Source organism: Pelodiscus sinensis, chromosome 1 (assembly GCF_052426305.1).
Source record: "Pelodiscus sinensis isolate ZL-2025 chromosome 1, ASM5242630v1, whole genome shotgun sequence".
In the NCBI taxonomy this organism is placed as follows: domain Eukaryota; kingdom Metazoa; phylum Chordata; order Testudines; family Trionychidae; genus Pelodiscus; species Pelodiscus sinensis.
In genome coordinates this window covers 62,869,267-62,894,606 of record NC_143052.1, presented here as the reverse complement: position 1 = coordinate 62,894,606, position 25,340 = coordinate 62,869,267, and the positions used below count along the sequence as shown (strand labels likewise).

The following is a 25,340-nucleotide window of genomic DNA, read 5'->3' as shown; positions in this document are numbered from 1 at the left end:
AGGACAAGAGCAGAGCCCTGCTCTTAGGACAGAAAAATCCCATGCACTACTGTAGAACAGGGGACAGACTGGCTAAGCAACAGTTCTACAGAAAATAACCTAGGGATTATAGTACAACTTGAACCTCTCTAACCTAGCACTTTCTGATCCAGAAACATCCATGATCCAGCATGATTTTAGAAAGCTGGATGACCACTAATCAGAGCTGTGGCCAAGTTTCCTGTGGTCCCATAAAATTTGTTTATAGTCACCAGTCCTGGCTCTCAGTGTTTTGTGCTGTTATTTAGCTCTAATTTTCTCCTAAATGTCTTTGAAGAGCCCAGTAAGCAGTGGAAGTGTTGGTAATGCTGCTAGACAATATTGACACACCATGGTTCAGCAAATGTTCTGGTTCAGCGGAGTCAGGTCTCAGGGGTGCCAGACTAGACCGGTTCAACCTATAGCTGAGAAGCTGGATACAAGTCAACAGTGTAGTGTGCCTTTGCTGTCAAGAAGGCTAACAGCATATTGGGATGCATTAGTAGGAACATTGCCTGCAGACTGAGAGAAGTAATTATTCTATTTGGCACTAATGAGGCCAAATCAGGAGTGTAGCATTCAGTTTTGGGCTTCCCTCCTACAGACAGTATATGGACAAATTGAAAAAAGTCCAGGTGAGGGCAATGAAAATACTTAAGGGACTGAGGTGCTGCTCCAGGGATTGCTAGGGCTTCTCCTCTACAGGAAGCTGAGGGAAAATCTTTAGGCACTGGTGCACGTGGTGGGTTCTGCCGAGAGAGGCATGTAAAATAGGCTACCCGACATAGTCAATGAAGCAGGGATTTAAATATCCCTGGCTTCATTAAAATAAAAATGGCCACCACGCTGTGCTGGCTCAGTTGATCATCAGCACAGCACGTGAGTGAAGACGCAGATTGGACGACAAGGGAAGCCTTTGTTGACCGCTCCCTTATGCCTTGTGCAACTGACTATTTCACATGCCTCTGTCGTCAGAGGCATGTAATTTAGCCGTACCCCCAGGCTACTTCTACAGTGTTTTTTGTCATTTGCAAATCTGTGGCCAGACAGCCCACCTCCATATCATCCATCTTATTTGCCTTCCTGAAGCATACAGGACAGAGAAGGAGCAATAAAATCAGCATAGTCTATGCTGGCTCATCTGATCCTGAGAAGCTGAAACACAGATATGTGGATAGAGAGCAGCTAAGTCAATAAGCTGGCCTCGAGGCTGCGGCTGGCACCTATGTTGATTCGAACACACACAGTCCCAGGAAGAGGAATTTCCCACTGAGAAAACAATGTCCTGTACTTCAAAATTTAATCATCTCAATTCTCTCTTACAAGTGTAAATTAAGTTCACAACTCCCTTGTAAGAACTGGTCTCACAGCAGACAGACCAGCATCAATTGGCATTACAGATAAGAAAGAGAAATACGTGACCCCATGGGTATATAAGATGGGCCCAGCATACACTCACTTGGAGTGTCATTCTACCCTCTACCTGCTGGTCGGGTTAGGTGTTTGACCTCCCGAGGTTCTATGGGGACGCCCACCTCGTATTTTCGTCTTTCCTAGGAATTGAGGGACCGGCCCTGGCCTGACATGCTGGAGTCGAGAGGCACAGAAGGGGGTAAAAATGGTACCTGGATGTGGTCCTCTGTCTTAAGTGTACACATAGAAAGAGTAAGCTGTTACTTGGTACCATTATTTCTATTTTTCTATCTTTATCTTCTTTGTAACCATTTTTAAGACCTATATTTTGCTAATAGTTAAGAAATAGAGCAATAGCCATTGTAACCATATGATTTATAAGCTTCTTTAATAAACCTGTAACTGTTTAAGTTTTAACCTGACTCCTTCAGTTGCTGTAACAGAACCAAGCACAATTTAAAAGAACTTCAGCCGGTCTAAAGGGACAGTTATAGGAAGAGCTTGGGCGTTTGGATCTGTGTCACTCCCAGGTGACAGGATCCACTGGGGCATCTTTCAGTCTTTCTCCAAGGCTGCCTGCTGCGAAGGAATTATGAAATTCTAGCAGCTGAAATCTAAGATGTAATAAGCTCTTCCTATATAACGGGGCGTCTGTTGGCCTGCTGGCCACCCTCTGCGATGGGACCCCGGTCCTAGCAGTAAAGGCACGGACGTTAAACCTTTTCTCGGAAACATACACACACACACTGCCCTGACCGCCGGCTGACAAAATCTCATGCTTTCATTTGCATATTCTTTTCCAATCATTTTTGTGGAAGAGGTTTTTGCAAAAAAAACCCACAGTGTAGATGGGGCTATTTTTCAGAAAAAAACCCTTTTGCGCATGATCCCTTCTTCCTCAAAAAATGAGGTTTACAGGATCTTGCACAAAAAGGTTTTCTTTCCGAAAAATGGCCTCGTCTACATTGCGGGTTTTTTTCACAAAACCTCTTCTGCAAAAAGGATCAGAAGAGAATATGCAAATGAGAGTGCGAGATTTGCAAATGAGCGCTTCATTTGCATTTCCTCTTCCGCAAAAAACAAACAGTCCAGACGTAGCCCTATTGTGAAATGGACATGAGCAAGCACTGGAAAAAAAAACAGGGATTATGCAGCAAAGCCAGTCCCAGGCTAGGGTTTTGAGTCAGATATAGTATGAACTTTACTCACTACTGAAAATTGGCTTAGGGTGGCATTAGCTGAAGCTGAAATAGCATCTCCCTGATAAAGGTGCTTGGGAAGAGTGAAAATATCTTTCTCACTCATGTTGCAAACTCTACAGTCAAGTAGTCACAGTTATAACATTTATTATCCACTAACAATTGTAAAAATGTTTCATGAAAAACAGTTCACTTTTCATTGAGACCACCTCCAACACTGCAGGGCGGCATCAGTCAAACATTTTCAGTCCAAAACTAGGTGAGTCACCAGACCAGACCAGTACAAAGTGCAGAATACTAACACTTGTTAGGTAACAATTTTGATTGAAAGACAGATTTAGTGATTATGTTTGCACTGTAAGTATGGGCCAATCAGAGTTGGCTTAAAGGTGATTGGAAGATAAAATATGCTAATGTCAGGATTGGGAAATAAGCCAATCTGAAAGGGGATAGTGGCCAGAAAAACTGAACTGACAGGCAATCAACAGGCAAAAGTCAGTCAAGGCTGGGCGTAGAAGACTATCACATTAGAAGAAAGACACTTACAAGAGCAAAGAACAGCAAAGACGATGACCTGAAAGAAGCAGCAGCAGCAACCACACAAACAGCTGCAGTGATGGAACAGAAGGAGACTTACAGAGAGAGGCTTAGAGAGAGAAAGCTATAGTAAAATACAGATAGAAACAGGATTGATGAATATGTGTCTGTAGACTTGGATAATAAAGATGTCTGTTTGATTGCAAATGCTAACTATATTCCTATGAAACAATGTAAGATTGCTAGCAGCAGCTGCAGGCAACTGATCACTGGATACAGAATGCAGCCATTTAGTATTGCTCTGTATATGTGTTTACGGTTCAGATACTTTTAACCTGTACTCAAGAATTGTCAAGGGATTTACATTTGCTTTGATTTATGGTTAGATTAATTCTATCAGGGAAGATTACACTAAGTTACACTTAGGGGTGGGGAACCCAAGGCCCAGGGCCCACACGTGGTCTCTGGCTTGCCTGGATCCAGCCACAGAGATTCAGGGCTTCCCCCCAGCATTAGGTAGCCTATGCTGATGCTCCAGTCCTGACCTCATCCCCATGGGGCTGGAACACACAAAATCTACTGGCCCCCACCCAGGCTCTGGCGTGTGAGTGGAATGTGGGGAGTGTCTTTCTCCTTCTCAATCAGAGGCCATGTCAGTGAGGAGGGTTTTTTTAATTTATTTATTTATATTTGCTTCTCATTTGTGTGAGGCACCCAACTGATTTTTCTGTGAGTTAGCGGCCCCTGACTCCAAAAAGGTTCCCCACCCCTGCATTAAGTAAACACTTTGTTTTTAGAAGAATAGTGCCAGGGTGTCAATCTATTATACTGGAAATGGTATTTGTGTACTTAACGGTAGCAGGTCATAGCAATTCTTGGAAGTTTTTCAAAAAAAACATTTCCTGCAAAACTCTGGCAATTTCTTGAGGGCAGGCCCCCTTTCACCTAACAAAAGCACATATGTAAGGCAACTAAAGCGAACCTATGGTAAAAACTCATAAAGGGGCAATCAATGAGCTCTTCTAGAAATATCCTGGATCTATCAGGGAAAGTAACATCATTAACTCCATTCTCAGTGTTAGGTCCCTGTTCACTTCCAGGTCCATTTTGAAGACTTACAGTCACTCTATGGGTACATCTACACAGCAATATTATTTCAAAATAGCTTAGTCTGGCAGATACACAGCAGCCAGTTATTTTGAAATAATGGTGAAATAGTGTCAAGCTGGAGAACTTCTTACTCCAACTCCTGTAACCCTCATTGTACGAAGATAAACTTAAAAAACAATGTAGTCTGGTAGCACTTTACAGACTAACAAAACATGTAGATGGTATCATGAGCTTTCGTGGGCACAGCCCACTTCTTCAGGTGTACGAGGAGTAAGGGAAGTTGGAGGAAGAGTGCTCTATTTTGAAATAAGTGCTGTGTAAATGCTCCCAATTTCAAAACAAGCTACGCAATTGACATAGCTCAATTTGCGTAGCTTATTTCGAATTAAGTCCTACTGTGTAGATGCACCCTATGAGGCCTTCAGCAGTTGGAAGCAGGCTCTCTTAGTAGCTGCCTTTTCCATTCATGGCCCAACAAGAAAGCTAGAGCATGCTAAGAAAAAAATGAGAGAGAGGCAGAGGCAAAATATTTACAGTGGTGTGAACTAGGCTGGGCGATCAGAAAGAGCACAAACCATCATACTCAGCGCAAGCCCCACCTAATTGCATAAACCTCCCTACAAGAAGAGATGTGTGAAGAAAAACGAGCCAAGGATCAGCAGAAGCAGGATGCTTTTCAGGATGAGTTTTAATACTGAGTGGTACAGTAACAGCATTATATTAAGTCCCTGGTGCTAATTATTATTATGACCACTTGGCACCATATGCAGTGATTTATTTTTGCTAGGCCATCAGCTACTGAAGATCTGTAGGCGCACATTCATCAGTGCATTAATGCCATTTAAGTCAATGAAGTCATACTCAGGAGGAGTTTGGCCTCTTACAATTAAACCAGGTGATTGTTATCCTTAAAAGAGCATGAGAATTCACTACAATAATACACTTCACGTAATTCGGCATTTCGCTGAAAGCATTGAATTCTCACCATCAAACTTACTTCACTTTTGTATTACTAATAAGAAGAGTGCAATAAGGATATATTTATATTGAAATTTTCACTTTAAAATTGCTTTTAGAACATGTTTTATTATTTGAGATATTTATTATTATATATTATTTATTAATTATTTTTAGTATTTGAAAAGGAAATAGTTCCATTCATTACAGGGTGCTGTATTTCTCCCCCTCCCCCCACAAGTTTCTGCTACTCATGTACCAGACATCAGGAAATAAATCAGTTCACTGCCATTCAAATTCATTCTTTTGAATGCATTTTATAGTATCTGTTGCCGATATAAAATTCTATTTTCTAATTGTTCGAGGACAAAAATCAATTGCTTCCAGCAAGTATGAAAATAGATTTCGCTCCATCAACAGAGGACGGAGCTCTTTTGCGTGATTAACATCTCCTAGTGGAAATGAGTGGACACTGCATCTCCTCAAATTTAGTCCACATTCCATCTCTGGAAGGCATCTATTTAGTAAATTCCAAGTCTCTTGCTCTTTTAAAAGTAATCATAATAGTAAAGATTAATCTGACATTAGTGACATATTGGGTATGTTTTATTTAAAAATACCCAAGATCTGGAAAAAAATGATAATCTAATTATCTACTGGAAAAAAAGCATTAGTCAGAAGAAGACTTATTGAATGTAAAGTGCATAGCATTTTATCAGTATTTGCCATTCCTATGTACAGAGTATGGCCAGAAATAAACCTGTAGGGATGCTGGTGTTCCGTGCAGTGCACCCTGGAATGAACAGTTAAGAGTTATCTCTACCCTGGTCTTCTTTGTGGCTGTTACTGCACAAACACAGCCAAACCCTGAAAATAGCATATCTCTTGCAAATACCAACCTGCCAGGGCTCTTGTGGGACCAGCAAAAACACAGCAGTCTGCATGGACATTGTAACTACCAAGATCCACTGCTATAAGGCCTCATTTCCAAATGCTGCAGGACTCCACAGTAGTCCTCCACCTGACAGGATGCTATATTGGAAACCCCAGGCCAGACATCTTCTCTCTCTGCTTCTCTGGTCCTCTTCTGGGCACTTCTCAGGACAGAATGGTACTTCAATTTGTAGCACTAATTTGTAGCAACTTGTAGCCACTATGTAGCATTCAGGAAATTGAATTTAGGGTTTCAATGCCAAAGGTGCCAAATCTGCTGAGATGCTAATACTGGTTCAGAAAGGTGGTAGAAGTCATTAGCATGAAGTGAGGAATCTATGTCAATCATGGATAGAATGTTTCAGGCTGCAGCAGAACTTTAAATGTGTTTAGTTCATTTGACTAGTCAAAATCATCATATAAAAAGTGTGGCATTATTAAAGGAACTGGTGCTCCCCCCCCCCCCATTGAGCTTTATCAAATACTGGCTGCATATGATACTCTGGCATTAGTTTTCTTTTATGGCATTTCTTACGCTTACTGCCATCCAAGTACAGCTGATTATCTGTTAAGCATATTAACATCATATTATGTGCTGATAATGCACACAATTGACATTTTATCATTTGGTTTAGAATGTCAGTCTTTTTTACAGGGTTAACAGATATGTATATATGCACAGTACACTAATACCGGAAATCTGATTCACAGTAACAAACGGGAGTTTGATTCACTGGGAGTTTGATTCACAGTATGGTTTCCTCCTTAGTTTCCACTTCTTTGAAAAAACTTCCAAGTCTCTGATCAATGATTAAATGCTACATTTTAAAAAATGTATTCAACTTCACAGGTAGTCATTGGTAAATATCCTACATAGCTCTGAGGCAATGGGCAAGGACTGATCTCCATCTCTTTAAAGTTTATAATATACATATTTTTATATTTATATTACACCTAAACACGTCTAAAAAATTCAAAAACAAGATAAAATTGCCCTCACAATAACAAACAGGGCACACTGTACAGACTATAAAAAATTATGGGATACATAAATATCTGTAGCACATCCTATGTATTTTATGGGATACAAGAATAAACAATGATACATTAAAGTTCACATTTAAATAATACAGGAAGAGACAAACACTACATTCAGTGGAGCTGATTAATTGCTGCATTACTTTAGTTTAATGTCAGTGCAACCCTGAAGCAATATAGTGGGAACCAGAGCCAATATATTCATAATGGTAGAGTCAACAGCAAAAGAGCAATCAGAGTATTTTTTGGAACTTGAGTTTTCAACCTTGAAGTTGAATTATCCCTGGTGTTTTACATTCAGGTTCCCTGTTTGACTGTTTGAATAAGTATGGAAAGAGAATCAGGGTTATTTGGCTTAAGGAAATTACAAGCTTCAAAAATTTCACAGTTGCATAAGAAGGGCACAACATTCTGGACATTTAAGAAAAAATTATGAGCCACTAGCAAAATAAATTAATTGAATTAATGTTAAGCTTACATACCCAATACACAGGCCTGTTTCTGAATCTGTTTTAGAAATTGGAGTGGGTCTGATTGTTTAAGTGGATGTTGAGTTGAATGCCAATGAAACCTAGGTTCCTAAATCACTTTTGCAAGGGAGGCTTAAGTTCCTAAGTCACTTAAATGGTTTTGTAAATTCTGCCCACTGTCAGTCAACAGTTAATGTTAAATTTGACTTATCTTAAAATGGAAAGAAATTGCAGATTTTATTTTTAACACACTGTCGTCAAGAGGTTTACCAATAAATCCACAACTCTATGTATCCTTAATCATGCTACACAGTGATTCTTCAGTTCTTTTTTAGTAGCAATCTGTAATGTTGTGAAAAGAGGGCATGTTTTTCTCCTTATTTTAGCTTAGTTGACCAACTTCAAACTGAAAAGCAGTAACACCAGTAGCCAAGACCTGCTGCTGAAGAGTTTTTGAATTCCCAGCCAGCTGCTCCCATATATTAGAGGTAATTTTCAGCACTGCAAGACATGCTTTTGATTTCTATACCTGCCTGATATTGTGTTGTTTAATTGCAGCTCCTCTAGCTAGTTAGGGAGCTACACTGAGATCTAAAGGCAGTTCTACTTAATCACAAGGCAGATAGTCATACAGAATGCTTTGTAGATAGGTATAGGCGAATAAGACAGAAAAGTTATCTTGATAGCTCTGAGAGGGTCATGGAGCACCCTTGGAAGGGGGGAAGGAGGCAGCCCTACAGTTTCTCCTACAGATTATATTTAAAAAGTAGAGGCATACTCCACATGGCAAATCAATATTTATTTTACTACAGGACCATTACAATGTCACAGTGCATTTTCCCTAATCTATCCTTACGTTACAAGAGCACAATTTTCAAGGATACATATTTGTACATCTGTTAATCACTTTTGCTCCATTACTTCATTTAAAGAATTAAACTATTTAGAAACTTTGTTGGACACACATACACACACAAAAAATCAATACCTTTTTTCAGAAATATAAAGTGCTGAAGGTACATCATCGTTTTTTAGTCCCACTGTTGCCATTGGTGGACTTGTTGAAACCTCTGCTCATCTGCGGAAAGTGCACCGTTGGCGTTCTTTCAGTCGGGCCATACAAACCTAAATTTCGGGCTGCAGCTGATTTTCGAAGAGGTTTGACACTGGGGAAAGGACTAAACACTTGTGATTTAGGATTGCTTGCTTGGGGAGATTTAGCCAATGTTCCACTGTCACTGGACAAACTAGATGATTCGGACAAGTGTGTTGGGCACGGCTGATTAGACACTGGCTCAGCATCAGTTTTGTTATTTTGGGTGAGTTCCAATGCTTCTAATTTCATCTGAACCACTGACATATTTGCATTAGTGTCCTTGTGAAGAGGCTCAGCTGACTGTCCATCCGCTTTCCTAATAGTCCTGTTATCCAGGCCACTTCCCTCTCTTTCCCCCAAATCAGAAATGCTTGGAGGGCCCTCCTTTGCACTGCAGCTATTTGGTTTGCAGCCTTCACTCTGCTCTTCTATAAGTCCTATGGTATCCCCATAGCTCAGTTGGCCTTTGGCTCTAGCTATGTTCTTGCGATGTACTCGGATGTGAGTGCGCCAGGGAGAGTTGAGTTTTGTTTTAAGATCCTCATAGGGAATGGGTGACATTTTGCCCCCTGCGTGACCTGGGATATGAATGACCGCATTCTTGGCTGCTCTATTAGTTGTCCTCATCTTCTTTCCTAAAAGAAGGTGGTTTATGACTGGAGAATGGTTTACCTGAGAGGGGAGAAGACTGGTAACTGGCCCTTTGTCTGAAAGAAAAGGTTAAAAAAAGTTACACATTTTTAAATAACAAAAACAAATCATTACATCAGGGATCACCCACCAATCAGTCTTCATGCTGTTTCTTGTGATTAGGTGATGGTTTGTAGGACTGACCCTAGTGGAAACTGAATACCTCTAATACTGTAGTCAAAAACAGAGCAAGAAAGTATGGTAAATAAAGGCTTTGCCTCGTCCCACCTGCTTTCTTACTGTTAATACCTAAATCAGTAACTACGGATAAAATAACAGCTATCTAGAAACTGGTTATATCATTTTACAAATTGCAGAAGGGAGCACGACAGGAGGTGGGACACCGAAATGTGAAAATATTGCCAATATGATTTTGCTTTGTATTTCTTTAGAGCGGAGCATAGCCCCGCACAGGGCTTTTTATTCTTATTGAGTACACATGCCTGCTATCGTAGAAAGGTTAACATTAACCTGGGCATTAGCGAGTTCCCTGTCTTTTACGCTCCTCCTTCAACAGCAAGAGGCAATACAGTCTCTACACTCGGTCAGTCACACAGGCCACTCCTTGAGTAGAGAGCTGAAAAAATTCACCAATTTATTTTTAACAGACATCTGTTCATGCTGAACTGAAATCAGGACAAACTAGCTTATTTCTATCAGGACTTCCCATTTTACCACAGTGATAGACTCAGAATTAGTGTGTTAAATATAAAGTAGTCCATTAATCATGGTTAGCAAAATCAGAAAGTATTTGGCAATCATTGGAAATGAGTATCTTACTATTGCATTGTTTCAGTTTGGCCAGCACTTCTGTTTGCAGTAGATGCATTGTCAGTATTTTAAAATATCTTTTTTTCCCCTCTTTCACTTGAATTTTACAGTCATGAAACATGCTGGACTGTCTGTTCTGGAGACTAAAACCCTCCATATGCCTGTTTTGTATAGCACTAATGAAACAAACTTTCCTACAATGGCCCATCAACATGTTTCAGCTGTGACTTGGAGGGATCACCTCAAGCAGTGAGATGGGAGCTCCGTCTCCACACCTATTAAAATCTTCAGCCTCTCTGCTGATGCTGCCATCAAAGTTGCCAATCAGTGCCAATTGTGGTATTCATTATCAGGTGGATCTCTCTCCATGAGGAAATGGTCTGGGAACAAACTCATTTCCCACATACTCACTGCCATCCTGGATTGGACCTGAACTGTCAGTCTTGGAGATGCAAATGACTATTTGAGGTGCAGCTCCCTTGACTTCAATACACTGATTTAAATGGAGCTATAGCAATTTACACCAGCTGAAGATCTACTCCTTGCTTCCTAAAGTATATTATTTTCGTTTCTTTAACAATGTATAAGTATTGTCAAGTCCAAGGATGCCACAGATTTTAACACTTTCATCAGTAAAACCAATGTGATATACCCAGAGAGCAAAGACATTTGTAGATACCATTATTCAGCTGGTCCCTGGGACCTAACAAGATCCCAGGGTCGTCATCTTCAGACCCTGATAAAAGAAAAACAAAGACATCATCTTATATATGGTTTTCTTGAATGAAATTGCTTCTGCCATATCATTAATGTATTGCAAGTTCATTCATTCTCTTTTGTCCTCTCTCTCTACGTATTGATTATTTAAAGAGACAAAATATTTTTTGCCTCTCTTTTCAGATAGTGAAGTTGGCTTATAAAGAGAAAGAGCATGTTCTGATACATTACCTGATCTAATATACACCTGGTGAACCTGCTGTTGCTGCTTTTTCTTTATTCGGGAATACTGCCTTTTCAAAGCGTTAATGTCAGTGGTCATACGCTCCATCATCATACTGTTAAAAGCAGCATGGTATTCACTTCTACTGGAGTCTATTGCCCCTGGACTTAGTTCCGCAATGTTACTAGAGCCCAAACTCTGTTCTCCATTCTGGTCTGTACACAGTGGGGGAAAAAGTGAGGGTGAAGAATACGTCAGAATTCTCTGTGCTCACTTAATAATTAACCAAGGAAATACAAGAGGAAAATACATGCCCAACTCATGTTATTTTCACTGCACTGTGAAATAAAAACAGCTATTATAACTATATTCTTATATAAAACTCTAAATATTTAATTTGTTATAATTTATTAAACCTCGCAATAGACCAACATATAAAACTGAATTTATTGTTTGCATAAAAACATACAGCACAGTCAACTAAAGTGGGTATTTCACATCACCAAGAAGTAAACAAAGTTTCTCAAATACAAAGTTATTAGAAGTTGAGACTACCATTGCATGAACTGATATGTAACTCTGTTTCAGTCAAACTAGTCATTTGGTCAAATGACTGACTATCTGATAGTGATCAGAGGGAGCAGCAGAATCAGCAGGTGTGGGTGAAGAGGGAGAGGCAGACTGCTAGGGAGTTTGTATGATCAAAGACGGGCAGAGCAACAAGAGCAGTGCAACTTATTTTCTCAGCTGTTTCTGATGTGACGCTAAAATGGCACATTGGGGTCAAAGGGATAACTTATTTCATGGGATGTTTGTTTGGATTAGGCCTAGCAATAATGATTTAACGTTCTGAGTAAGTGTCAGTCTGAGGCAGCAGCTGCAGACTTGAAGTCCTCCAAGAAAAGAAAGAAAACAATATCTAATGGAGAGCTCTAGCGTACAGATTTCGGCAAACACAACCAGGAGGAATATTTAAATTAAATCCAACAGAAATAGTTGCTGGTAAAGAAACAGACAGAACAACTGTAACCATTCCACTAATAAGCAAAGGCCTGTGCGATCCAAGAAAGATTCTTGATATTACAATGATAAAAATGAACAATGTTAATGGCTGCCAATCAGGGATACCAAGAAGCTTTTTCGTGTAACCATTCCTGTGCATCTTAAGAACTATTGAAAGAAAATGACAGAAAACGTCAGAAAATTGCATCTTTGAGAGAAAAAGTTCACAAAAATCAGATTCTATAGCCATTTTATTATATATAGGAAAGTCTGGGCCACTCCACTTCCCACAGCTGCCCTTGGCTGGAACAGCAAACCACAGCCAGTCGGAGCTGCCAGGCTCCGTGGCTACAGGCAGTTTAGATAAACAAAGTGGCATGGGCCCACCTGCAGCATACTTGGCAGGGCCACAGTCCACTTTGAGACACACTGCTGTAAGCCCATACTGTGATTGGTCCTAGAATGACATTTGACTATATGCTACCTGGTACTGGAATCCATCTTGAATCTGGTATTTTCCCATGGGGCTGAGGAAACTAAACAAAGTGTTCCTGACCTGGGGAAGTCTTTTGTCAGGCTTTTTGTCAGGCTTTTGTTTTCAGCTAGTCTTTAAAACTGCCCTCCCACCTAAAGAGGATATAAAAGAAGCTGACAGACCCAGGCCAGGAAAAAGGATAAATTCTGACCTATGAAAAATTGCATCCGAGATAAGAACTAGAATGAGGAGTATGTTTTGTTACCATTTCTCTTAGGGTGTGTCTACACTACAGAGAAGACTGAAGCTGCTGCTGTCAATCTTTCAGAGTTTGACTTAGCGGGTCTAGTGAAGACATGCTAATTTGAACTGAGGGGGGCACTCTGGTTGATGCCGGTAGTCCTGCTTCCTCGAGGAGTAAGGGATGTCGAAGGGAGAATGTTCTCCCTTCGACTTCCTGCAGTGTGGACTGCACCAAAAGTTGAGTTAAGGTAATTCAACTTCAGCTACACAATTAACGTTGCTGAAGTTGTGTGTGTAACTTAATTTGACCTTATCCCGTAGTGTAGACATACCCTTAGGCTATGTCTATACTGCCCCCATTTTGTACAAAAAATATGCAAATGAAGCAAAACATGGAATATCATGTGCCTCATTTGCATAATTAATAAAGTTCTGTTTTTGCACAAAAGGCTTTTGCCCAAGAGCTGTTCTTCTGCATGGAAGAACTTTTGTTTATTATCAAGACCAGTGTAAATAATTGCTACCGGGGAGGGGGGCGGAGGGGGAGAAGGGGGACAGAGCAACCACTGTGGATATCTCTCTTTCATTGGTAAAGGGGGCTAACCTTATTAGTTTAAAATTTTTATACAGAGTAAGATGGATTTATTTGGGGTTTAGATCCTCTTTGGAGATGTGCTGTAAATGGCCTTATAGCTGAGCCCTCCCAGAACTGAGTGGGTTCAGTGTCTATGTTGCTCTCCTGAGGAGCTGTTACCTTAGGGTAATAGCCTGTGTCTTGGCTAAGGGAGACCAGCACTTCTAACCTAGCAGGATGTTGTGGTGGGGCATCCCAGAGGGCAGACAGGTGGGCTCAGTGGCATGACTGGCACACTGTGCAACAACTCCAAGGGAACTTCTGTTATCGCACACGTCATATAAGAATGGGGTGGAGATGACCTGCATAACTCGCTCATGGATTCTGGTGCTATATAAACACATGGTAACCAAAACCAGAATCTTTTTTAGGGTTAGGCTTATAAGGCCCTATTCAATTATCTTTGGGATTCTCAAAAATGCTAAGCTCCCAACAGCTCTATTCAGCTTAGTTTTAGGACTGTTGGAAATTTTTGGGTAATAATCATGGCAAAAATTTTTATTCCGAACCATCACCTATTATACACCACACAAGTGGTTTAATTTAGTAGGCCAAGTATCCAAAGACTGTACAGCAAGTTACAGAATATTCCTAATGGTGTCTGCATACAATTCCAACCATACATTTCATAGTTAACCTGCAGGCGAATCAAGCTCACACCAATATATCTGTATAGTTCAGAATGAATTGAAATTGTGCCTACCTTTGATTTGTTTTAGCTCTGGTGCCAAGAGCCCACTCAATGGTCCAAGGCAGCCAACTGCATTGGCAATCGAATCATCGTCATCCAGGTCATTCTCCTCATCACTATCTCTATTTCTGCCTAGTCTGCTGCTGAATGAAAACCAATGGAAAAGAAAGCAGGTCTTAGACACATCAGTGCATCAATGCTAACCAATCATTACTAAAGGTCTTCATCTATTTTAGATGTGCAATGGGAAAAGCAACTAAATTAGCCTTTCTGCTACAGTAGTTTTATAAGATCAATATAGAGACAAATGCAGACTAATAGAGGCTATATTAGAGTACAGATGGTTAGATTTTTCTGGATATACTACAGACTTACCCTGAAAGTGAAGTTGATTTTACGGTTGCAGGGAATGGAGTAATGTTGTATGTATATTTCTCCCTCAATTCTGCCAATTGTGGAAAAGGAAACTGTGCCATGGAATAAACTGTCTAGAAAAAAAATGCACCTTTTACAATTGTGCTGGTAACAATAGCCCCACTAAAACTACAGCACTGCACAGATTTCATAGGTCTGTAAGAGTAAACACTGCATATTCACATGTTCAAAAGGAAACATAAAAGCTCTGATTTTATGATGTAAAGAGAAGTTACTCACTTCCTGCAGCAACGATTGTTCTTCGAGGTGTGTCCCCCCATGGGTGCTCCATTGTTGGTGTTGGGCTCATCCCAGCGCTATGGATCAGAGACTTTCAAACAATCATCAGGCAGGCTGCGCGTGTGCAAGCGGAGAGCAGCATTCCTGCCTCTGAAGTAGCGTGCACAGCTGGCTTTTCCCTCTGTTTCTTCTTTGACGCCCTCATGGGCTGCTATTATTGCCCGAAGAAGTAGGGATGAGGTCAAGTCGTGGAGCACCCACGGAGACACACACATCTCAAAGAACAATTGTTACTGCATGAAGTAAGTAACTTCTCTTTCTTCTTCAACTGATGTCCCTGTGGGTGCTCCACTGTTGGCAACTATGTAGCAGTGCCCATGAGATGGACAGTGGGCTTCGATTAATTGCTACAAATTGTGGAGAGGACCATCGTGGCTACTGCAGTATCTGTTGTGGAGCATGGTAGAATAGCATAGTGCTTTATGAATGTGTAATTTGACAACCATGTTGCTGCTCTGAGTATTTCCTGGAGTGAGACCCCCTTTAGGAAAGCCGCTGATGTCGTCATTGCTCTGGTAGAATGGGCCCCTGGAGTCATCGGTAATGACCTGTTCTAGAGCGATTAACAGGAAGTAATGCATGATGTTATCAGCGCTGAGAAGACAGTGGTAGTCCCTTGAACCTTTCAGCCAGGGATATCAGCAATCTCTGGGATAATCGAAAGGACTGAGTCCTATCAAGATAGAAGGCAATTGCCCTTCTAACATTCAGAATGTGTAATGAAGTCTCTTCTCAGGAGCAGTGCCATTTTGGATAGAGGGTGGGAAGGACTAATTGTTCATTGATATGGAATTCCGACCTAACTTTGGGTAAAAAGGATGGATGAGGCCACAGAATAATCTTGTGCTTGTGAAAGATCATGTATGGAGGCAAAGTCACGAGCACTACAAGTTTGCTAATCCACCCTGTGGACGTGATTCCAAAGAGGAATAGCATCTTCATGGTGAGGAAGGTAAGTGATAAAGTTGCCATTGGTTCAAAAGGTGGGTTTGTGAGTGTGTGGAGAACCAATCCTAAGTCCCACGTGGGAGGTATGGGTGTACACTGTGGATGAAGGTTTTGTAGACCCTTCCAGAATCTCTTACAGATGGGATAGGAAAATATGGAGAACCTATCAATGGGGGGATGGAAGGCCGTAATGGCCACTATGTGCACTTGGAGTGATGAGAATGGTAAATTTTGTTGTTTCAGGTGCATAATATATTCCAGTAGCGCCCCAGAGGTTTGGATTTTTTTGTGTGTGCACCACTGTGTAAAGTGATGCCATCTGTACAGGTAAGGCTTGTGTGTTGTTTGCCTCCTGCTGTGCAGCAGTATGTTTCTCACTTGCTGGGAACACTGCTGCTCCGCTTCTAAGAACCAGATAGGTACCAAGCCATCAAGCATAGCGTTCATGGTTGGGGATGTAGTATTGAGCCCTTGTTCTGAGAGAGAAGGTCCGGGTGGTTCAGAAGCGGGCAGGGAGGTCGTAGAAACAGTTGATAAAGACATGGGAATCATGTCTGTTGAGACCACGCTGGGGCTATTGAATCACTTGGGCCCCATCTTCCTGTATCTTTCGGAGGACTCTGGGAATGAGGAGGATGGGAGGAAAGGTGTATAGTAAATGGGTCCCCCAAGAAAGGAGCATTGCATCTCCCAGGTAGCCATATCCTACGCCCGCTCCTGAACAGTACTGGGGACATTTGGACTTCTGTCTGGTCACAAAGAGGTCTATCTGCAGTACACCCCAACGTTAAAAGAGCTCATGGATGATGTGATCTTGCAGCTCCCACTCGTGCTCTTTGAGGAAGTTGCAGCTGAGGGTGTCTGCCATAATATTCTTATTCCCAGGTAAGTATGCTGCCATAATAGTTATGTTGTGGTGGATACACCAATTCCACAGCTTGATTGCCTCTTCAAATAACGACTGGGATCTCGTACCGTCTTGGCAATTGGTGTAGAACATAGTAGTCATCTTGTTGGTGCGGATACGCTCTGAAGAGCCCTGGATGTGTGGGAGGAAGTGCTTGCACACGCTGTGAACTGCTCGAAGCTCGAGCAAGTTTATGTGGAGTTTGGACTCGTTTTTGGACCCATTCCCTTGCACAATCTGTTGTTGGAAGTGTGCACCCCACCTCATCAGTGAGGCGTCCATAGTAATCTGTTTGGATGGCTGCTTTTGGTGGAAAGGCACCCCTTTACATAAGTTCTGTGTCCACTGGGTCCACCATTGGAGGGAAGTAAGGACCCGTGGAGGAGGTGATACGTGGCTGTGGACCTGGCGACTGGCTGGTGTGTGCTATGAAGAAATCCAGTGCTGAAAACATCGGAAGTGTATGGAACTACGTATGTGGTGGCTGCCACGTGTCCCATAAGCTTGAGCAAGTTAGGATGGGTATGGTTGGGCTAGTGGTAACGATAGTGATGAGGCTTTCTATATTGTTGAAACGGTGATTGGGAAGATAGATTCCATAACAGCACGAGTCTATGTGAGCACCTATGAACTCTAGGGATTGCACAGAGCACAGTTTGGATCTCTACTAATTGATAATGAAGCCTAGTGACTGAAGAAAGGCCTTTGTAAACCTGATCGTGCTTCTCGTGGCATGTTGTGACGGACTCTTGAAAAGGCAGTCATCCAGATAGGGGAATATTGTAATGCCGTTGCATCTGAGATGTGTTGCTGCCACTGTGAGGGTCTTGGAAAAGACTCTGGGGGCAGAGGAGAGTCCAAATGGGAGGACTTTCTACTGGAAATAATGTGAGGGTACCACAAATCATAGGAAGCGCCTGTGTGGGGCATGTATTGTGATGTGAAAATATGCATCTTGAGGGTCGAGGACTGCAAACCACTCCACTCTGTCCAGTGCTGGAATTATAATGGCGAGAATGATCATTCTGAATCGCTGCTTGCAGAGGTACTCATTTAATTGCTGAAGGTCCAAGATGGGCATCCAACCCCATGACCTCTTCTCAGTGAGAAAGTAGTTTGAATAAAAACCTCTCCCTTCAAATCTTTTTGGGACTCGTTCTATGGTTCCTATATTGAGGAGATGTTGCACCTCTTGGCGGAGTGGTGTGTCATGAGAGGGGTCCCTGAAGAAAGAGGGAGAGGGTGGGAAGGTTGGGGGGACTGCTTTGAAGGGGATATAATAGTCACAGCTGATGATTTCTAGTACCCACCCACCTGTAGTGATTGCTGCCCACTGATTGTAATAAGGGCGCAAGCGGTGGTGAAATATGTTGGACTCGCCAAGTACTGGAGCGGAAGGGAGGTTGGCCAGACCCTCGACCAAATTCTCAAAGTTGCTGCCTAGAGGCATGAGTCGTGGAAGAGCGGTTGTTAGGGGCTCTTCTACAGTGGTTTCGAGGTCGGAAGCGATTCTGTTCAAAAGGCCAGTACTGCTGTTGTCTAGTAAAGGCTGTGTGCCTGTGTCTCTGGTAAGGTGTGTAGCACTTCCTCCAGTAGGGTGGAGTGTACCTCCCCAATGTGTGCAAAGTAGTGTGCGAATCTTTGCTAGAGTACAAGGCCTCGTCAGTACCTGTGGCAAATAATTTGGTCTTATCAAATGGCAGGTCTACTTTGGCCTGGAGGTCCTTAGAGACTCCTGCTGCTTGCAGCCAAGATGCACGTCTCATTACCACAGACGTCACAGTAGACCTAGCTGCAGTATCTGCAGCATCAAGGGCCATTTTAGCACTGTCCGGGATACAGTGTATCCCTCTTCAATGATTGCCTTAAGGATAGGTCTTTTGTCCTCTACAATATTGTACATAAGCTCTATTAGTTTTGCGTAATTGTCGAAATCATGATTTACAAGCAACGCTGTATAGTTGGCTATGTGAAACTGCAGAGTTGAGGAGGAGTACATCTTCCTCCTGAAGACATGGAGGTGTTTGTGGTCTTTGTCCTGTGTCTGAGCCTTGTGCTGCGGGTTTTTGGGCCTTTGGTTTGCAGCATCAATCATCAAAAAGTTAGGCTGAGGGTGTAACTACAGGAATTTCATGCCCTTTGTTTGGACAAAATACTTTCTATTGGCTCTTTTGTTGGTTGGAGGGCCATTGCTGGGGTTAGCCATACTTTGTCTGCTGCTTCAAGAATAGCTTCGTATAGAGGCAGGACAATTTTGGATTTTGCAGAGAGCTGCAGGTTCTTTAAGAGCTTGTGGTGTTTTTCCTGCACCTCTGATAAGACTACCTCCTGACTGATAGCTACTCTCTTAAATAGTGCCTGGAACTGTTTAAGGTCATAACTAGGTGCTGGATCATTCAGGATTACTGCTTCATCAGGAGCGGAGGAGGAGTTATCATTGGGTGGTATGTCTGATTGCTAGACTGTTGGTTCATCCTCAATTTACCCTTTCTCTAGGTCCGTGCCCTCAGATGGGGAATACAATCAGTCTGAACATATAGAGGTCACAGACCTCTGTGCAGGTGTAGGGGGGCAGTGGAGGTATGACATGGTGCCCCGTAGTGATAGGGGAACCATCTGGTATGTTGTCTGTCATAATAGTGCCATTCCGGATGCCAGGGAGAATATTGATAATGAGTTAAATGACCTCATTCTCAGCTCCAGGGCCAGAGACTAGGTCTGAGAATACTAGGGCTGTAGATAGAGCAGCCAGGGAGCTAGGGAAAAGCAGGCAGAGCTGGGGAGCCTTGGCCTGACCTCACTCCCAGGCCTCAGAGTCTGAGGCAAGACCTAAGTGTACTAAGGCTGCAGGGGAGCAGCCAGAGTAGGCAAGGGAGCACGTCCACACCCTCTTGCCAGTGATGAGTCGCCATTTCAGACTGCAATTTGCCCCTGAGGCAAGGGGCTAGATGACAACTGGCAGTAGGTCACTGAGGCAAGGTTGGTATAGGGGGACTGGAGATTCCCTGGGAGGGGAGGACTCTAGAGTGCAGGGGACCTGACCTAGGAAGGTATCAGAAGGCGTGACACCAGCTGAAAGGGACACCAGCCCCAGTGCTGAAGCGCTAGTTCCCAAAGTGACCAGCAGGAGGTACCCTGAGATTATAAATAAACATTAAATGGATTTCATTGATTTTGTTGCCCCAGTGGAGATAAATGCAAGTAAACAAAACAATGACAAGTTCACCAAATTTTAAGTCTTTCACTTTTAATCATTTTCTGATTAATTATTTGTGACAGACACATTGGCTATGTCTACATTGGCAAGTTCTTGCACAAGAATGGCCGTTCTTCCGCAGAGCGTCCACAGTGCTCGCCCGCTCTTGTACAAGAAGATTTACAGTAAAGCGTGGTAAAAGAGGGATTCTTGCGCAAGAGCAATGCTCTTTTCTAACTAGTATAAGCCCTCTAGCGCAGGAGAGCAGTGTGGATGCTCGACAGGGGTTTCTTGCGCAAAAAAGCCCTATGGCTAAAATGGCCATCAGAGCTTTCTTACGCAAGAGAGCGTCCACACTGCCATGGGAGCTCTTGTGCAAAAGCACATGGCAGTGTGGACGTGTTCTTGTGCAAGAGTTCTTGTGTGGCAGCATGTCACATTTTGGGGTACACTGAGTTGTCACCACATGCCCTACCACCTTGGGCAGCTCAGAATGCTTTGTTCTTGTAGCTCCCCACTCACAAAGAGGCAAACAGCATGTAAGTCACACCCTGAATGTCTGTAGGGATGTAAAATCCAGTTTAACTAATTAAAGGCGGGTGAGCAAGGGGGCCACTCCAGTGGGGCTGGAGTGACCCCCATCTCTTGGGGTCAGGCTAGAATGGCCCCTGCCACAGGCTGCTCCCCACCGCACTCCCTATAGGAGCTGCCATGGCCAGGTAAGGGTGATGCTTACCAGGTAACCATTTATCTGGTTACCAGTTAACATCCCTGTTATAGTGTCGGTGTATAGCTGTAGTCCTGGTCTAGCAACAATGACCCCAACAGTCTGTCAACAACACATAAGTCACACTCTGATTTCCACCAGCCTTGGTTACTACATTCAGGGTGACCCCAACATACTCCTAGTTCCAAATTTCCCCCAAAATGTGTGTTCTTCACTGTTAAACAGTTTAAATATTAGAGGTTCATTGCCCTTTTACTCTCCACCCACCAGCTACTTTGAATGGAGATACCGAAGTATCAGTTTAAATTTAATAATGGATTAGGTTAGATTAAAAAATAAAAATTGTATTTAACTACAAAGTCAGTAATGCTTACAAGAGAAAGAAAGATAATACAATGTGACCAAATGCACCTCTTTATTCATACCCTTTGCACTATTGTAATAATCTTTGTAGAAAATATGCCTTATGACATATCATTTGAAAACTACCACCACACTGGTCAACTATCTCATGGTGAAATGCATGAACAAAAAGCCTATTAAGAGTTATGAAATTATGACTCAATGTTTGGGGAGTGATAAGTTTGGGGAGTGAGTGAATCCATTGCCTCAAAGACAGAGGACAAGCTGACACCTCCAGTTAAATGTCATCCAAGCTGATGGGCAATCACTTGTCAAGCAGCCATTCTTTGGCAATGAAGAGGGACAGAAACAAATAAATATGCATTTTAGCAAGCAACCACATGGAACCTCTTTCACCAGAAGACATTGTCTTTATTCTGACAACAGGAAGGAAATTTAGGGCAGTGTTTTTCAACCTTCATGCATTTGCGGACTGCTAAAAAAATTCAAATAGAGGTATGAACCCCTTTGGAAATCTTGAATATAATCTGAAGACCTCAGATGGAAAACTGTTGTTCTGTGGTAATGACAACCTTTCACAGCCTCCTCAGACATGCACCCCAAGGGGTCATTGGAGCATAGGACAAAACCCACTGATCTCAGGGTAATCCTCAGGACAATGCATTTCAAAGGGTGATTGAGTTATAAAAGTGAAAGGCAAAGACACCCCAGGGTCTCTCTTTCTATCTCTCCCTCTATTTCAGGGTTTCCCAACCTATGGATCGGGACCCAAATATGGGTGGCCATTACATTTCAAAAGGGTTGCCAAGTGTCTTTCCAGGTGGCTCTGCCCTCCCTTCTCCCCATTTTTGAATTGCCACAGGTCACCAAGTCTTCCTGAATTATCAAAATGGGTCCCCATCTGGAAAACGTTGGGAACCGCTGCTCTATTTCATCTAAGACAAAGGAACCAGCCCTTTGACTTGGGAAGTAGGGTTAGGGGAAGGTCCTGATATGAGAATTTGGTCAGTAGTGTTCCTGGGAATATGTGGTAAGCATTTTACCTTGAACCAAGTCTAGCCTATTAAGTTTATCACATTTCACGGTATTGCCAATCAAATTTGATGATAACCAGCTACAGGTGTTATCCTTAGTTGTCCTTCAGAAACTAGTTTGCATCCTCTTGCTGGCCCGAGGATCCTGTTTTCTACTTGTATGCAAACTGAGGTAAACATACATTCCTTTGTTCAAGATAAACCTGTTTAAACAACATTTGCTTAGTCAGGGCTACCTGAATTTGACCATGTGCTACTGAATTCAAACTTTACATTTAATATTGCTACATACATTCCACGATGATATTATTGACCAGTGAGTCCTAAGTTTTTAAATAATACCTCACAAGGCATATTTTGTACAAAGATTATTACAAGTGTGGAGGGTGTGAACACAGAAATACATTCAATCACAGCATCAATACATCATCCTTTGCAATGCTATTGCTTAGCTTGTAACTATTTAATTCAGCATCTGATAAAGATTTTCTATTTTTATGTGCACAAATACTCAGCACTTCCAGACTCCATTAAAAACTTGTATTAAGAATAAAAGACTCTCAACAAAACATTGTTTCAAAACATTTTTAAAAGAATGACTTTTACTCATTTTGAAATTAAGTGGCTTCTCAAAGCCAGGAATTTTGAAATTTCTTATTAGCATTGGGAGAAACTCTTGGTTTGTATGTTTTTCCAGTGACATTTTAATCTGAAGGCAAAATGGTCTTCATTAAGATAAATGTAAATTCTGAAAATGGTTCTAAATAATCTGTTCATGGCTCTGTGCTTAATGCACAAAGAATGACACAAATATTGATTGAATGCCAAGTCTTCCTGACAGAAGAGAAAAAATATGTTTCCTCAGATGCAGGGATGCAAGCAATTAGAAGCAGGAGTTGGAACATTCATGGCTGGGTTAGAAAAAGAGGACAAATTGTGCAGTTTAATGGGTTTTGGCATTAAGAGACTTTTATATCTTGAGGTATGTGCATATACCCCAGATCAGAAGAATGCCCCTCAAAATCCCACAGCGTGAAATGAAACTTCCCCCTAGATGAAACTACAGAACCTTCCTGCAATTGAGAAGGAGAAATGTTTTCTGTGCTTCAAACAGTGATATTGCACAAATCTACCAGAATGGAAATGTTTTGGTTGAGGAGTAATGGGGAAAACCACTTCAGCCCAACATATCTACCCATTTTTTTTTTGATCACCAACCCACCTTTCTGCTTTATCATATCCCTTAATTCCTTCCCCATGGAGAAAGAACTCTAGGTTTGTAAGGAATTCATTTCAGTTCTTCAGCAGCCTAAATAACTTATTCTATATGTTTGTTATTCTTTATGTAAAACAGTTCTGTTCATCTCCATTTGCTCCTAGTTGCCAAAGTTTTATATTACGCCCATGATATACACTCACTAATCCCTCTCTCCCCTTTTTCTATTATCTCCCCATTTCCTTCCTGAATAACACACTTAAAAAATACCCCAGACATTTATATGAATGCAGGGGCGGCCCGTGAGCCTAGGCGAACTAGGCAGTTGCATAGAGCGCCGCTGGCCCAGGCGCCCAATGATGACGTCACGGCCCTTGACGGCCGTGCGGGGCGGGAGCGCCAAATGCGCCACCCACCTGGGGCACCAGCTGCCTCAGCCAGCCTCAGGCCGCTCCTGTATGAATGTCACTACTTTCAAGAAGCAAGTGTTGTTATAAAGGCATCAAGGCTACGTCTAGACTTCAGGCTTCTTTAGGAAGAAGCTTTTCCGGAAGGGATCTTCCAAAAAAACTTCTTCTGAAAGAGCGCATCCACACTGCCAAAGCGCATCAAAAAAGTGATCTGTTTTTTTTAAAAAAATAGCATCCACACTGAATAGACGCTATCTTGCATTTAAACTGTGATTACAATTGACAGAGTGGCCACCAGGTCACCCGTGCTTTTTCCTCTTTCCTCTTCTTCCGAAATAACTCTCTCTTCCCCATCCACACATGCCTTTTTCTGAAATAGCTCTTTCAGAAAAAGGCTTCTACCTTGTAGAAAGAGGATTACCAATGCCAGAAAACCCCCTCTGTTCTTTCGATTTTCTTTTGAAAGAACATGATTACAGTTTGGACATAATTCAAGTTTTTTTGGAAAAATGGCCATTTTTCCGAAAAAAAACTGTGTTGTGTAGACATCCCCTAAGACATAACTTACTAAGCTAACACAAATTGTTGCAGACACTTGGCATACAGCATTGTGCCAAATCTCAGAACTAAGGTGTTTATTTGCAGACCAATGAAATTACATGCCTTAATATTGTATTTGTTTAGCTTCTAGTCCTAAAAATGCTTTTTTTGTCTATTATTTAAAACACGTGGAACCAATGCTTACTTTCTTAAATTGTTTAATCTGAAAAATGAGTTAACTCTGGGACTTGTTTGCTCCTCCAGCCTGGCTCCTTCCGGCACCAGACTAAAACCTCATAACTGAAGAGTCAAATTTTCAAAGGCTTGCTTATGTACTGAGCCCTGTGTGTATACATAATCTCCATGCAAGAGAAATATTTTTAAAAAGGAGTGTACGCAGAATATGAGCACATGAGAACAGGTGGAATAGTGCAGTAGTTCTCAACTAACAGTATGCATGTCCCTGGGAGTATGCAAAGGTCTTCCAGGGAGTATATCAACTCATCTAGAATCATATTTACCTAGTGAAGTGCACTAATGAAGCCAGTACAAACAAAAAATTCATACAATGACTTGTTTATACTGCGCTATATACTATACACTGAAATGTGAGTACAATATTCATATTACAATTGATTTATTTTATAAATATATGGTAAAAATGAGAGCAATTTTTAAGGACTGTGTACTCTGACACTGTTGTATTTTTATGTTGCATTTTCTAAGCAAGTCCTTTGTAAGCAGCTCCTGCACCAGGGGCTACACTTTTGCCTCTGGGACCCTGATTCCATTTTCAAGTAAAACTTGGGGGCATGCATAACAAATCAGACTCCTGAAATGAGTACAGTAGTCTGAAAAGATTGAGAGTTACTTGAATAGTGGGTCCAGAGGCTGTCTCTACTGAAATGATTGGAAAAACCAAATGGATTACACTACTATAGCCCAACCCTTCCCTTCTCTCCCCATAAAAAAACAAAACCCTGAACATTTGTTAGATAAATGATCCCTGTATTTCCGATTTGGTAAAATACTTTCAAGAACATAAGAGCATCACCCTTCCAACACATT

The 25,340-nt window shown here is 41.9% G+C and overlaps 1 protein-coding gene across 7 annotated transcripts in view; it reads right to left on the bottom strand.

Moving 5' to 3' along the window:
- Positions 1–8,453: 8,453 nt before the first annotated feature.
- TBC1D30 (TBC1 domain family member 30) overlaps positions 8,454–25,340 on the bottom strand; it is an 87,379-nt gene continuing 70,492 nt past the window's right edge. For 2 of the 7 annotated variants that reach the window (XM_025188265.3, XM_006130200.5), the window contains 5 exons: positions 14,593–14,705; positions 14,230–14,360; positions 11,181–11,387; positions 10,912–10,968; positions 8,454–9,478 (listed from right to left, as the gene is read on the bottom strand). In XM_025188265.3, coding sequence (XP_025044050.2) covers positions 8,697–9,478; positions 10,912–10,968; positions 11,181–11,387; positions 14,230–14,360; positions 14,593–14,705 — 1,290 coding nt within the window. In that variant the 3' untranslated portion in view covers positions 8,454–8,696. The remainder of the gene's footprint in view (positions 9,479–10,911; positions 10,969–11,180; positions 11,388–14,229; positions 14,361–14,592; positions 14,706–25,340) is intronic. The other 5 variants (XM_025188266.3, XM_006130201.5, XM_025188268.3 and 2 more) reach the window with 3 other exon arrangements.